The sequence below is a fragment of the Aulonocara stuartgranti genome (assembly GCF_965226115.1).
Source record: "Aulonocara stuartgranti genome assembly, chromosome: 17".
In the NCBI taxonomy this organism is placed as follows: Eukaryota; Metazoa; Chordata; class Actinopteri; order Cichliformes; family Cichlidae; genus Aulonocara; species Aulonocara stuartgranti.
This window is the reverse complement of record NC_138953.1, coordinates 11,198,549-11,212,948: the sequence shown is the minus strand read 5'-3', so window position 1 is coordinate 11,212,948 and position 14,400 is coordinate 11,198,549. Positions and strand designations below refer to the sequence as shown.

At 42.1% G+C, this 14,400-nt stretch overlaps 1 protein-coding gene across 4 annotated transcripts; it reads right to left on the bottom strand.

The window, feature by feature from the left end:
- Positions 1–734: 734 nt before the first annotated feature.
- On the bottom strand, positions 735–14,058 carry b3galt2 (UDP-Gal:betaGlcNAc beta 1,3-galactosyltransferase, polypeptide 2). 4 transcript variants are annotated; one of them, XM_082511248.1, is made up of 2 exons: positions 13,215–14,058; positions 735–3,034 (listed from the first exon to the last, which is right to left on the bottom strand). In XM_082511248.1, the coding sequence occupies exon 2, from the start codon at positions 2,835–2,837 to the stop codon at positions 1,506–1,508; it is 1,332 nt and encodes a 443-aa protein (XP_082367374.1). In that variant the 5' UTR covers positions 2,838–3,034; positions 13,215–14,058; the 3' UTR covers positions 735–1,505. The 4 variants fall into 4 exon arrangements, with proteins under 4 accessions (XP_082367374.1, XP_082367375.1, XP_082367377.1 ...); XM_082511249.1 differs by having other exon boundaries at positions 13,870–14,058; XM_082511251.1 differs by having other exon boundaries at positions 13,904–14,058.
- Positions 14,059–14,400: the final 342 nt, after the last annotated feature.

The following is a 14,400-nucleotide window of genomic DNA, read 5'->3' as shown; positions in this document are numbered from 1 at the left end:
TCTATTCTGATGAAATTTGAAAATACCCCCCCATCCAGAAGTGTGGTGGCTGTGAAAGATCAAATGCACTGCAGCTTAAGAAAGCATTTTTGGGAAGACATTAATGGGATGGAACGGCTGCAGTAGTAACTGTGCACTGAGACTCTTCAAAAAAAATAAAGGATTCATTGCTGTGAGGAAGAAAAAGATGCAACCTAATGTACATTTTAATCTCAAGATTCACACATACATGTTTGCTATTAGCCATTTACTGTCGCTTGTGATTTCCAAAACAGTTTCATCACGTTATTGTCTCCCCAGAAACACGTTCCTTGGGTTTGGTGAATTTTTTTTTCTCGTAAGCTTTTGTGGCATTTCATTAATTTCGCTTGTGTGTTTTTTTCCATATGGTTTTCTTTGCTTTTAACTATTTTTCATGTGGTGTTTTGAGTTGCTGTGCATTTGAACAACTTTCACCGCCACTGTACATAAGGTACAGGGCTTATTGCATGGTTTGTGTGGACAAAGTGTGAAGCACAGGACATTGCAGTGAATAGATGTCCGCCCAATTGGATACATATGAGGGAAATTTAGTTATTTCTATTAGCAGAAATGTGTTCCATCCATTCGGTACTCTTTTTGATGCCAAGGCTCACTGTAGCTCCTCTGCTAACGTCCGGTGGTCCACACCACTTTACGTTCGACAGCTTAGGAAGAACCTCCGACAAAACAGACACACACTGCTGCACACAAAGTGATTTTGGAACGTTTATTCGTTAACAGATTCATTGCACATTTGCTGAAGTGCAGAGTCATAGTCAATGTAAAGCTTTAAAAAATACAATCTCAGTCATCTCTGATGTGATTCTGGGTGCGTTCATGTCGATCGTTTTAAATAAAATACAGTATATGACAGATAAACCTTCTCTTTAGGGTGGTAGTCATCGATAGATCTGGAAAGTAAACATTGAGAAACAGGGCAGCATAACTGGTCAACGTCAAAGGTTCATATCATTCATTCATATTTAGGTAGTATAACTTTTTGACATAGTACATGTACATTTCCCTTTGTCTTTGTAAACACACTTGTGTCTTAATGTTTTTCTTTTTTTTTCTTTTGTTTTTTTTGTGTATTCGTAGAATGTGACATACAGTACTACCCTTTAGAGAAGAGCATAAATTACCACCTTTCTGTTGGCACCTGAATTATCATAAACACCGCTCTTGAGCTGCAGCTTTTTTTTCTTTTTCTTTTTTTTTAGCACGCTCCATTTCACACAGAAATGTCCCCCATTCTCCCTTTTGGAAATAGCTCAATAGATTTACAATACATATTTTTTTCATTTTTTGATTAAAAAAATAGTTTGAATCAACTGTACACAATACCAAAAACAATGTGCTTATCCCCATAAGGTATAGTGCTGAGAGTTCAACATGCCCTTCACCATCTGTAGTTACACTGAACTCTTCTATCCTTCCCACCTTTCTTCTTTTTTTTTTAAGATGGGGTGTAATCGCAGGATCCATCACGGAGGCCTCTCTCCGTGGAACTTCCGGTGTCTGTGCCTGCCGCTCTTTTCCTTGGCCATGTTGATACAGGCGTTGTGCTTGTTGCTTTGCAAGTGGTTCCAATACTTGATGAGTTCATTGGGTTGGAACTGATGGGATGTGATGAGGTGGCTGTACTTACAACTGGAGTAAGACACACGCCAGTGGTTGAAAAGGAACTCGTTGGGAGGGGGTGCTGGTTCAATGCGCAGCTTCGCCAGGCAGATTCCCACGTAAACATCCTCCAGGTGCAGCCTGCGTATGCTGAGCGAGGCCTGGTAGATCAGCTCGGCCATGTCCCCTGAGAACACGTACCCCGTGCCTGAGCAGAATATCGGGTAGCGCTCGCTTGGATACACCTCTGGTGGCATGTACCACTTGCTGTCTTTGTTTCGGTTTGGTGCATAGCCCCTCATCAGGTAGCCAGTGAAATACCTCTGCCTCGGAGGCATCTCAGGTTTCAGCAGCTTCTGGATGAGATATTCTGTATTGACAAACATGTCACTATCTGTCTTCATCACGTAGGAAGCATGTGGGCAATAGGTAGCTACCCAGTTCATGCCCATCAGAGTTTTGATGGTCAAGTTGTAGTAAGTGTCCTGATAGTCCTGTTGAATGATATCGTGGTAAACACGGCTCTCTTCCTCGATTCTGCTCTGAAGGAGGGTGTCCGAACTCTTTCCTGTGCCGAGCAGGAAAAGACAGACAAACCCCAGGCCCATCGCCACGCTCTCGTTTCCCCATGTCTGGCGGATTGCATTGCGGGCATTGGCCTGTCCTGGCTCAGCAGCTATGAGCAGGATGAGAAAGGGTGTGCTGTCTCTGCACTTGAAGGGCTCATTCAGGATGTATCGATAGGGCTGGGCGCTAAGCCTCCCGCCAACACCCATCTCCTTCTCTAGCGTGTTGTTAGTACTCATCGAGTCCCCGAGCCCCATTACACCCATTCTGGCTCCTCCACCTCCTCCTCCCCCCACGACTGCTGCCTCTCCTGCTGCCCCCTCACCCTGCTGAGAGCTGAGGTTGAGGAGAGGTTTTGGTGCAACATTCCCTGTTTCCCTCCAAAGGCCCCTCAGGGAGTTGCTCTGGTTCGCCTCTCCCTTGGGGCTTCGAAGGCCCCTGACAGTGTAGGCAAGCGGGTTTTCGCGAGGCCCGCTGTGCCCTGGCAGCCAGTCTTGGTGGCTGAAAAATAAGAAAACGGCGAAGAGCAGGGCCAGTGAGACGAGCCCGGCCACGTGGGTCCGAAAGAGGGAGCGCTTGACGGTCCAGGTCATCTTGATGGGACAGCAGTGCCGCCGTCTCCACTGCATGATGCAGGTCGGGGTCGCAGGAGGCTGTTGCTGCTGCTCGAGAATGGGCGGCGGCGGTCACATACAGTCACCGTAAACATGTGGTTGTCAACAATCAGAGGGTTATCTGAGCTGACAGACAGGTTGGAGTTAGCCTCCTGGTGGAGTCAGGGGAATGTCTGAACCCCCTCCGATGCAGCTTAGAGCAGGGTTAAAATCTGAAAAGAGAAAAAAAGGAGACTGAGAAAACAGCTTTGGAAGCAGCCCAAAAGCACCTCCTATTCACTGGCACAGAGCCACATGTTAGTTGTCTGAATTGCAGGTGTGGTTTTTATTGTGGGAAAGAACTGAACCTAATTATTAATTGTGCTTTGTTTTTCTCATGGCTTGTTTTGACACGCTCGAGTGACTTTGACTAAAAAACCCTCAGTTAGAGCTTTCTGTGGATGGAGGGTCCAATATGGCAAATGGCTCTCTCGGTAAGCTGACTTAACAGTTCAAAAGGAAGTAGCTGATTCACCGTGAGCACTGTTGTATCTTTGATTGGACAGGGACGAACAACACGGCAGGGCCTGGATGCTGCTCTGAAAATTATGCATACAGTGCATCTGTATGGTTGAAAAACAAGCACTCCCAGTTGTGTCTAGTTGCTGATATACAGAACACATCCCGAATAATTCTATCTCATGGTTTACACAACTGACGGCCATAAATTTGCACAGTGACAGAAAATAAAGGGAATCAGGAATTCATCTCATGGTTAAACCCAGTTAAAATAGTCAAGACTGGTGGAAGCTACATTTTGGGCTGGCAGATTGGTGGTAGGCATGGTGAGATGGTGGTTTCTTTTTTTCTTTGCATGTCATTACTCAGTTTAATGCCTGGGGCAAACTATAAATTGCAGGTTTGGCCCAACGCGGTGCCAGCAAACGCTACCCTGAGCCGCATGGGCAAGCAAGTGTCATCAGCCCCCCGCAGCGCGTCAACAGCTAGGGAGGAGATGCATCTGTCAAAGTGAGTTTTCAGGGTCCAGCAGGCAGCGGTGCCTAAGCCTGAGCCAGCCTCTGGTGATAACAGCCATCACCAGCCATTCACCTTCTACCTCCAGCTTATCAATGCTGCCTACTGTCTAGCTGCGATCACCCAGGCTGCTTGAGGTTGGAACATGGAGACGTACAGTATAAGGAGAGGACAGATAAGGAAACAGGCAAACAGTGTGGACAAAAATCTACGTGATTATGTGTGCTGTCCAACAGGACGTTGTGCACAAAGAGAGACATAATGGTGAATGCGCAGAATGCAACTGACAGACAAGCCACTTAGAAAACTCTATGCCAGGGGTGACAAATTCAAGGTCCGCTGGCCAGAATCGGCCTGGGAAAGCCTCAAATCTGACTGTTTTGTTAATCCTGTGAATTAACAAAAAGTTTAAAGTATTTGTAATTACAGGAAAGTCTAGGCAAGGACAACCCAGAACTACTTCTGTTATTTTTACACATTTATTTCCAATACTGACATATTGTTCATTTACTACAGCAGCCTTTCTTTGTCATATACAAAAAACCAAGACATAAAGTTGAAAATGTCCATCTTTTTTCCCTATATTAAGATATTTCACAGATTAAATGTGTAATTAAAGGGCTTTACACTGACTGACACTTAAGATCAGAGTACGCTGTATGTGGTTCATGATCTAAAATGAGCCTGGCTCTGTAAACGCACTGTTCTGAAGCAGGATTTACCTAAAAAGATTGTGGTATACACGCACCAGCTCAGCGAGTCACCAAGGCAAACAGTCAGCTTGCACAAAAAAAGCATTTACTATGCAATATAGTCAATCACATGGATAGCAAACAGCACACATGCAATCATTTTTGTTGGGATCACTGACAGACAAACCCAGAATATAATGCCGACAAGATTTAATGATACACACAGCAAATACGCTACACACATAATCAGATCTGTGTACACACACAGACAAAAGATGCATGTGCACATCACACATAATTATATTCACACTTGACGCAAACATCATCACTGCTGTCCACGTTGACTAACACACACACACACACTCATGCTGGCAGTACACATCACTAGAGAAAACAGAATATGCCAGCAGAAACTTGGAGGTTGTACTAGACTCTGGCGAATATTAATGTAGCAGCAGTGTAGCAGTCTAGAATCCCCTTTTGCTTCCTGTGTGTGTTAATTTACTGCCTGCCTGCATTGCCTTTCTTGCTTGTTTGCTTGCTTTTTAATAATTTGAGATACGAAACAATGGAGCAATAATTTTTGCAAATGCAACATGCCAGCTTGCTATGAGAGAGTGTTTTTTTTCTAAATCTAAACTTGCAATTTTCAGTTTCCTGCTATGTTTGCTCATTCATCATGACAACTGACAAGGAACACGATAACCTTTTCAGGCGAGTGTGCTTACCCAGCGCAAGCAATTACAGGAGAATGAGAGAGGCCAGGGCCGGCTTTGTTTTAAAGGTTAACGTACTTTACATTGAAGCACATCCAGCGCTTGAGAGATTTCTGCTGTCAGCTAAATGAGCATGTAGTTCCATGAGCTCTGATGAAGAGTCCACACACAGAGGCGCATACACATAAATATAAACATGTACGCACGGGTACACACGCGAAATCTGACATCTATCCCACCCACGCGCTTACAACCCTCAATGGATTTCTGACGTTGTTTTGGATCTAAATGCCAATTTCACCAGGAGATCAGGCATCCATTTTTAATTTTTACCAGTGCAATTTAATCTGCCAATGCCTTTCCTCATTAATTCATTTTCTTCGCTCCCATCAATGTCCCTTCTATATAAGCCAATTAGTTACACTAGTGCTAATTAAAGCCCCAGCGTTTCAGCAGCGGTCAATAGTCAGAATGACGCCTCGGGGAGTGGCACTTTGGTAACATACTAAGCATACATTGTAGTGCCTTTTCTCTCAGCCTTAAAATCAGCAGGAAGAAACTCCCAATGTTCACACACCAATCACCACGGTTTGCTTTCTTTCTTTCTATGCCTGCATAAGCAGCCTAGACTGCTTTTGCCTGAACATGTTGTGAGACGCATGCAAAACAAGCTTTGCCGATGTCAATGAAGATATGACCTTCATTTGATGAAAAAAAATGCACTTTGTGATAGTGACACATTTTCTTGAGGAAAACGGCTCACAGAGCGGCTGCTCACTGAAGTTAGAGGTTAAATTCTGCTTCACTGGAACCGGTCCGACTGATTATGTGGTTCATTTGACATTCCTGTTTCCTCCAATAACACCAGCCTTGAAGCAACCACTACATTTATGATTTATTTTAATGCTAAACTAGTGTTACGCCATACTGCCTTCATTGGAGTAACGAAAGCTCAGGCATCTCTAAAAAGAACCATCAAAGGCTAAACAACATCGACAAACAAATCCTGAGTGTTGTGGTTGAATGAGATATAACTTGTATGGAAAAACTAGTCTTGTGAAACAATGTTCTTTGGACAGAGAAGACCAAACTAGAGATGTCTGGGCATAATGCACAGGGCTGCGTTTGGCAAAAACCAAAAACAACAAATCGGCACAAACACCTCATTCCAACTTGCAAGCACAGTGGTGGAGGGGTGACATGGCTTATTTTGAAGGCACGGGAACTGGGCACCTTGCATTCAATGAATCTAACACGAACTAGTCTGTAGACGAAAGTAGATCAGCTACAGCTTGACTGAAACTGGTTCATGCAACAAGACAGTGGTCCCAAGCATACCAGCAAGCCTATAACAGAATGGCTGAAAAATAGCCCCCCCTCCGAGTTGCAATACCCAGAAAAAGTCCACAAATGATATGGCAAGAGCTTAGGTCACCTGTGCATTTAGAATGCCTGTAAACATAAGTGAACTGAACCTAAATTGTAAAGAAGAACGGGTTGTACAGAAAATGACAACTTCAAGTTATTGCTAGTAAAGGTGCTTCTAAAAGCTACTGAATCATGAGGTGTACTTAGTTTTCACAGGGCTGCAGAGTCCAGTGAAAACGTTTTTCACAACACTATATATACATCATAAAGCTGTGAAATGTATGGTTTTCAGGGTCTTTATCATTAACTCGGTTTCCCTGGGTCTTTTCCCGTGTTGTAGTTGTGTGTCTTATTTTGAAAGAAATATTTGCACGTTATTCTATATATTCTCCTTCCTTCCTTGTCTTTCCCCTCCTTCCCCAATCAGTCGAAGCAGGTTACTAAAACCCCTCACTTAACCTTTTTCTACCAGAAGTCTTTTCCTGTTAACTTCCTCTCAACTGTGACCAAGAGTTATCATTCTCACATTCTTTGTTCTGTTTAATACCATAGGGTGATGACTGCGACTGTACAAATGAGTGCTACTGTATACACATAAACTGAGGGTAACTGCAACTGAGTAACTTATTCTAAAACATTTGAAAATTGAAGTGGCAAAAATGTTGAAATACTTTTGTCTTACTTAGTTTCAGTAATGCTCAATTGTACCTGAATGGCAAAAGACACTCAAAATAATTAATCCTCAAATTACTTCCATTTCCTGTCCTGTAACTGAATTGCCTCATCGCTTAAGCTTTAACTCCATAAAGTCAGTACTATTTTAACTGCAGTTCTTTTTGACTGAACTAAATTAGACGAATCAAACGTCAGGTAGATATGCAAATTACATAGATGTTTTTTCACAGCTCTTACCTTATTGCTGAAGTAACAGCTGTTAGAAAAAATTTGAAATCATAAAAAATATGTTGAGGAAATAACGTGTCCGGCAGCTATGACTTCTGTTTTCAATTTTCGTGGAGAACGGTCTATTAATGTCTATTGTCTATTCAACATCCAATCCAGGCTCATTTTGGTCTATTTAACCTAAGTTATGTAGAACAGCTTAGAGCAATGCACTCCATGGAAACATAACTAAATATAGCCAGGTTGACAGTGACTACCTATTTTGTATATCTGAGGTGGAGTCAAAAACCATACCTGCTCAACAAACAAGGAATGCAGCTTTGCAACGCTCACTGTGTTTTAGCTGTCGGGCAAACTCACTACTCATGGATGTTCTTCATAACAACTGAGTCACACATGGCAAATCCACCTCAGCTTTTAATACTTTTTTCTCCTTTTTAAATTTATTTTCTAATGAAGTCACCATTTAAAATGCTGACACGTAATATGATCTCCTCAATCATGGACCTTCATCTATAAAGCCCTCCTTTTGGCATCAAGTTTGAAAATACCATCAGTAAAGTATCCAGCACATTCAGGTCTCCTTTGCATAACTGGTTTTCCCTGCGTCAGTAGCACGCACTGGGCTCTCCAAATCATAGACAAACAGTATCCCACAGTTGTTTATGTTTTTGAACCCATTTTGCACAGAGAGGCATTTTTTGAAAATTGTATTGATAGCAATGTTGAATATTATTACACAGGAAACAAACAACTACATGTAAAATAATTACACCGTGGCGCCTCTGCCTTTCTAAATGGAGGGACGGTAGCTGTGTGTGTGTATGTAAGTGTGTAAAAGTTTGGGAACCACTGTGACATAATCCATTCCTCACTTCTGTTCAGCAGCACTCCACTTCAAGAACCTGTCATTTCATTCTCAGCCTTTTGTTTACCATCTGATTGCAGTGAATAGTTCAACATGTAAATCCAAGAATACTAGTAACTTGAGATCAGGGGTGGTGGTCATCCCTATTCTAATTTCCACACTGTTGTTCTATTTCTGAATGGCCAGCTGGCAGCTTTACTTTGGTTATATTTACTAAAGTGAAAAGCAGGGTTTTCACAATCTTAAGAAAACTGCATTTCTTTAAATAAAAATTATTAAAATAAATTGCGTCTTAACTAGTGATGAACCAAAAACTAGTTTCAAGCTCAAACTTTTCTTTACAAAAAAACCCTGACGGCCAAGATCTTTTTGTTGTTGTCTTTTTTCACATTTTTGCCAAGAAAACAAATTAATCTATCCATCTAGTAGATTTTAGGTTGCTTTGATCAACTTCAAATTATTTTAATTCATCCTTTACTTTATACTATGGCAGGCATTGATCTATCCCTTTGTTAAATCTGATGTCATTAGCCATTTCCCAGTCCAATGCTGCTTCAGTTTTCCAAATCAATCAAACTCTGAGCCACCACTCAGAGAGAAAGATCTTTTCAGCCATAATAAAATGATCACTGCGGCTGTTCTCCCAGATATTACAGTTAAGTTTACATTCAAGGGTTCAGCCGAGTTGGACGTTAACAGGAAGCTATCTCATTGGTTTCTAACTAAAGATGAGATACCAGGTTCTGACCAAAGTATGTCTAAAATACTAAACAGAAAACACATTAGCTGTGACATTTAAAGGGTTAGTCAAGCTGGGCCAACTTACATACAATGATGTGCCACATGGTGGCTAGCTACATAGCTATGTTTAGGCTAATATAAATACATTAGCACAGGGATGATAAGAAGTTTTTTCCCAAAAGCTTATATCAGCTGTCTCTAATGGGCCATCATGTGGAAAACTTCAGCCAAGAGATGAACCAACCTCAACACCAGGCTGATCACTAATATGTTTCTATGGTGGGCTGTGCAGCAAATGAAAAGCAAGTGAATAAAAAACCTGAAGAGACTAAGAATTCAATCCAGTTCAGTTAAGGTTTATTTAGGTAGCACGAAATCAGAATAGCACTCCCGTCAAGGTACGTTCTACTGTGAGGTAAAAACCCTGCAGTTCTGGAGAAAAATGGCAACAATCAATGTCTCTCCTATGAGCAAGCACTTTGCAATAGTGGTGAGGAAAAACTCCCTTTTAACAAGAAGACACGTCCTGTAGAAGCAGGCTCTGAGAGGGGAAGCCACCTGCCACCATCAGTTGGTGGTTAGGGGAAGGAGAAAAGAAATAAAGAGAAGAGAAAAATGACAGAATAGCAAAACCTCGAAAAATAGACCCGAACTCTTCCACGGCATGCATTTTTAATTATTCTTTGATATTTGGGCTGATTGGGACCTGATGAATGTAAAAACAAACAATTACCAGATTTTTTTTAACCTAATTTTTGTTTCTAATCAAAATAAGAGCCACAAATGAGGATATTCGTTTAAAATTTTGATAGAACAGTAGCAGTATAATGTCCTCGTAAGTGGATATCAGGCCCTTGTAGAGCAAAATTTAGTATTTTGGTCTAAATAACCCAAAATGCGATGTCCACATATCTGGACGCCAGGTCCTAGGAGGTTAAGAAGCAAAAAGACACTTTCACTTACTCTGCAGTAACAGCTGTTACGTGGAATATCTGGAAAGGAAGAATCTCCACCAACTGACTTGTTGCGCCAGTGGCATCCTGTTACAGTAACACACTCAAATTCAGTGAGTACTTTAGAACAACAATTTATTTGTAGAAGGCAAGAGTGCATGTTGTAGAACTGAATCTAGATGTGCAAATACATTTATGAATTCTATTCAAATTCCATTTGTTTGACAGTCTACCAAAAAATCTTTCCAAGGACTATCAGTCAACTGCACATCTACAGTAACCTTGGATGGAAATCACAGTGTCACCAAAATAAAGGTCAGAGAAAGATTAAAAACAGACACACACACACACACACACACACACACACACACACACACACAGAGAGAGAGACACACACACACACACACACACACACACACAATAAAATAAACTAAAACAGAATAAAATAAAAGTGCTATATGGACTATCCTTCAGCTATAGAACAAAGTTTAATATACTGAAACAGACACTGAAATAAAAAATAGTTTGAGTTTTAAATGAAACCATCTTCAGGTTACTGCTTTTCATATCCCCTTTAATATGCTGCTTCTTCTCAACACATCTGTCTGAGTCTAATCTGCTAGTATACAAATAAAAAAAAAATAATAATAATTTGTAAAATTCATGTAATTCATGTGATACAATTTTTTAATTTCGACACTGGATTAAAGAGCCGGCACACAGTGTATGCTGCTCCTTGATTTCACTGTTTTCTTTTGTCTCTGTCTATAAATCCAAGTGTCCTCTGTCAGTAACGCTTTACTCAAAAACAAACGTTCCTGTGATATATTTAGTTACGTGGACGAGTCGTTTTATCTGTAGAATATTGATAAGGTCAAAACCCAAATACAAAAGAAGGAAATTTGGCATTTGTTGTACTTTTACAGGTTTAAAAATAAAACCGCCTTGTATCTTTACCCCCGCCAAAAGTAAAAGATTGTCATGATGTTTTAAATAATCCACAGACTTGCCGTCCAAGAACTAAAGAAAAAGGATAATTTTCAGACCCTTTGAAAACGTTGTTTGCTGTCTGACTCAGCCTGGAAAGGGCCGGCAGGATAGGGAGGGTTGAGTTCTTGCTAAGTGTTGAACAGACGAGACACTCTGGATGGCCAGCTGCGTTTTATTTTTTTTTAATATCCTTCATGACTAGAGCCTGGTCAAATGTGGGCCAGGCCACTTGAGCCCTTCCAACACACGACATAGCCATATCTGATCCTTATCAGGTCAGCTGACCCAAATTACAAACTTTTCTGGTATCTAATCAAGAAGTGTTATTCATATTCTGGTTTTAAGATAGCCATTTCTTTAAACTGACTTTGATTAATCAAATAACTGATAAATACTGTAATATAAATGTTTTTTTGTTGCAAAAAAATGTTTCATAACAAGATAAATTGTTAATGTTTACAACTTCCCCCAAACTGCTGGTAGTTCTCTCAGGCAAACAACTGAAAATAAAACACTGTGCTGTTAGGAAGTGGTGCAAATAATTCACTGAAAATGACTCGCTAGCACACGAATCTTTACCTGACATATTTTACCATGCAAACAAAAGTAGGGGCAACAAACAAATATCAGATGTTACTTACGTCATTTTCTAGTAAATGTATAAATTCAGCAGAAAGCAGGACCTCAGACTCTGCTCTCTCTTTCAATCATCTCCATCATTTTCCCCATAACTGCCTTGATCCTTTGCTCATACCGAGGCTGCTGGTTTGTGGTTGGCTCTGAGCTCTGGGTTTGCTTTAGTCACTTTTCCTTTGTTAGCTTTTTTTTAAAACAACCATGTTTAAGCGTCTGTTTGTTGCTACAGACGGTTTACTTTTATGAATCTTTGTCTTTTGCTCACAGTGAGGAACTTCCACACTAACGTAACCTCAGCTTGTGGCTGCGAGTGTGGAAATCGGCCGATTCTGACCAATGCATCACATTAAACAGATTCTCTTTAGATGTTTCAAAGCTGATTGGATTAAAAAAAAAAGTGATTTAAAAAAATGGATTATTTTCAAACATACATCAGCGTTCTGAACTCCACAGATGTAATCCAATTTCGTGTAAACTGAACCTTTACCACATACACTGTAGACAGTAAACATTTAGACTCGCTTGGTCTTTAAATAGCTTTAGGCCTGAGTAATGGCAGTGACAACAGAAAGTGTTGAGCAGCCTTTGGACTTTGACTTGGACTCCCGACATTTTAGGAAATCAAGCTTTGGCATCCAGGACCCACCGCAGCTGTAAATATTATGCTACAGCATCGCACTTCTCTAAGCGAGTGACAGACACAGAAAGTGTTATCCACTTCCGTTAATTGTGCTATCTGAAAACTATTACTGCTGTATTTACCTCTCACAGTCCTAACACCCTGCACATGTTCTCTTCCCTTGGACTCTTTTTGAGGACTCGGTTCAGACGCCACTGTAATAAATTATAAGGGGGTTTGAAAATTAGACCCTATTAAAGTTTCATAGTCTGGTGGTCAGAGTGAACACCCTGACGGGGGAGGTTAGCCTTTTTTTCCCTCTCCGTCGCAGCATTTAGCAGATATCCCCCAACTATGCACGGTCTTTAGTGCCCAAAAACACTCAGGCAGCTCGACATGATGAAGTGGATAAAAAAAACCCTGTTAATTGAACTGGATCGATGGAAAGTCCCTGGCCTTGCATCTTGGCAGGTTTACAGAGGGATTTCCTAAACTTGATTTTTATGGAGACTAATACAGCATGCACTACTGACCCCTTTTGCTGACACTGTGCCTCCAGGAATGTCACACAAAAACCAGGCAAGTGGACAACATTCATTTTTAGGGGAAGAAATAATAGTGGAATTTAAATAACTGGTCCTCTAGTACACCTTCCCCGTGGTATTGGGGGGGGGGGGGGGGGGGGGGGGAGAGGGGCTTCTGGAAAGTATCTGAGACGAGATGCATGATGTTGGGACAAAGGTGTGTGGAGAAATTGATTGATGGCTAGATTGGTACTCGTCAAGGCTGCTGGGGAAGAAAGGTGGATGTAATGGAGGGGAGAGGAGGGCGGGGAAGGCTAAATGAATAATGAGGATGTGGGAGGACCGATGAGACGTGCAGGGCTGCCTACCTCCTCCTCCTCATGCTGCTGCCGCTGCGGTAGCTGATGGGGCTGCGGTCGGCTGAGGGAGAGCAGGGACCCCGGTGCCTGCACTCGCCATCACCGTCTCTCAGGACTGGAAACAATCTGGGCTTTAGTTCCCTTCCCCCTGTTTTTCTAATCGCACTGACACCTTCAATGCGTAAGGTCCCTCCTCCTCGTTCTCATCCCCACAAGCTCAACAAACCTGCGGGTTTTGGTTCTCCTCCTGCTGCGACTCCCCCTCTCCTTCCTCTCCTGTCTTGCGCCTTGTGCCCGCTCTACACTGCTGCCCTCTACTTCATTTACGTATCCCCTCACCTTTCTGTTTCTGCGTTGTTTTCTGATTTTATCCAAGTTTGGCCCGCTGCTCAGATGTGTTATTTCATGTCAGAATGAAAGCAAGAACACCACAGCATCCCCGCCCCGCAAGGCTATCGGGGAGCCCGCTGAAAAGCGACAGAGCAGCAGGAGTACGGCTGGTACTTCACGATGCTCGGAAAGCTGGTGTTAGGCAGAAGGGGAGTAATAAAAATGAGCAGAATAGGAAAAAATATATATATAATCTTCCATATATAAGTCCAATCACAGCCAAAACATGTTCCCCGAGTCCTGGAGTGGGAAACGGAAACAACAACTCATCTACCTTCACCTCCCTGCTTCGGGTTTTCAGTCCGCACCTTCTTGTTTTTTCCTTCTCCTGTGCTCCGTCTCAGAGCGACCCCGGTCGGATTCCTCAGCCGGGCGAGGTACCTACTGGCCCGGGGAAGCTGGCTGTCAGACACCGCTACACTGACAGAACTCTCCCACGTCACCGCATTCTTAGCGGAGCATCTCACGTGACCCACTTCAGTCACTCATGCTACCTTCAAGGATCGTGGGTGAAAAAATGTCCTCCCTGTATTCTCCCTCTCCCTCTCTCTCTCTCTCTCTCTCTCTTTCTCTCTCTCTCTCACACACACACACACACACACACACACACACACACACACACACACACACACACACACACACACTCTGCGTTCCAGCAAACACTCTTACAATTAAAACTTAATCAAGCCATGCTGCATTCATATTGTTATTTGACAATTTAGGGGACAGTTTTCTTCATCTTTCAGTTTGAGGGTATAATCAAACTGATAACTGAAGATTTTAGAAACTTTATTTTCATCTTGCC

Excerpts from the sequence above, each read along its gene's own strand:
- b3galt2 (XM_082511248.1), bottom strand. The coding sequence starts at position 2,837 with ATGCAGTGGAGACGGCGGCACTGCTGTCCCATCAAGATGACCTGGACC.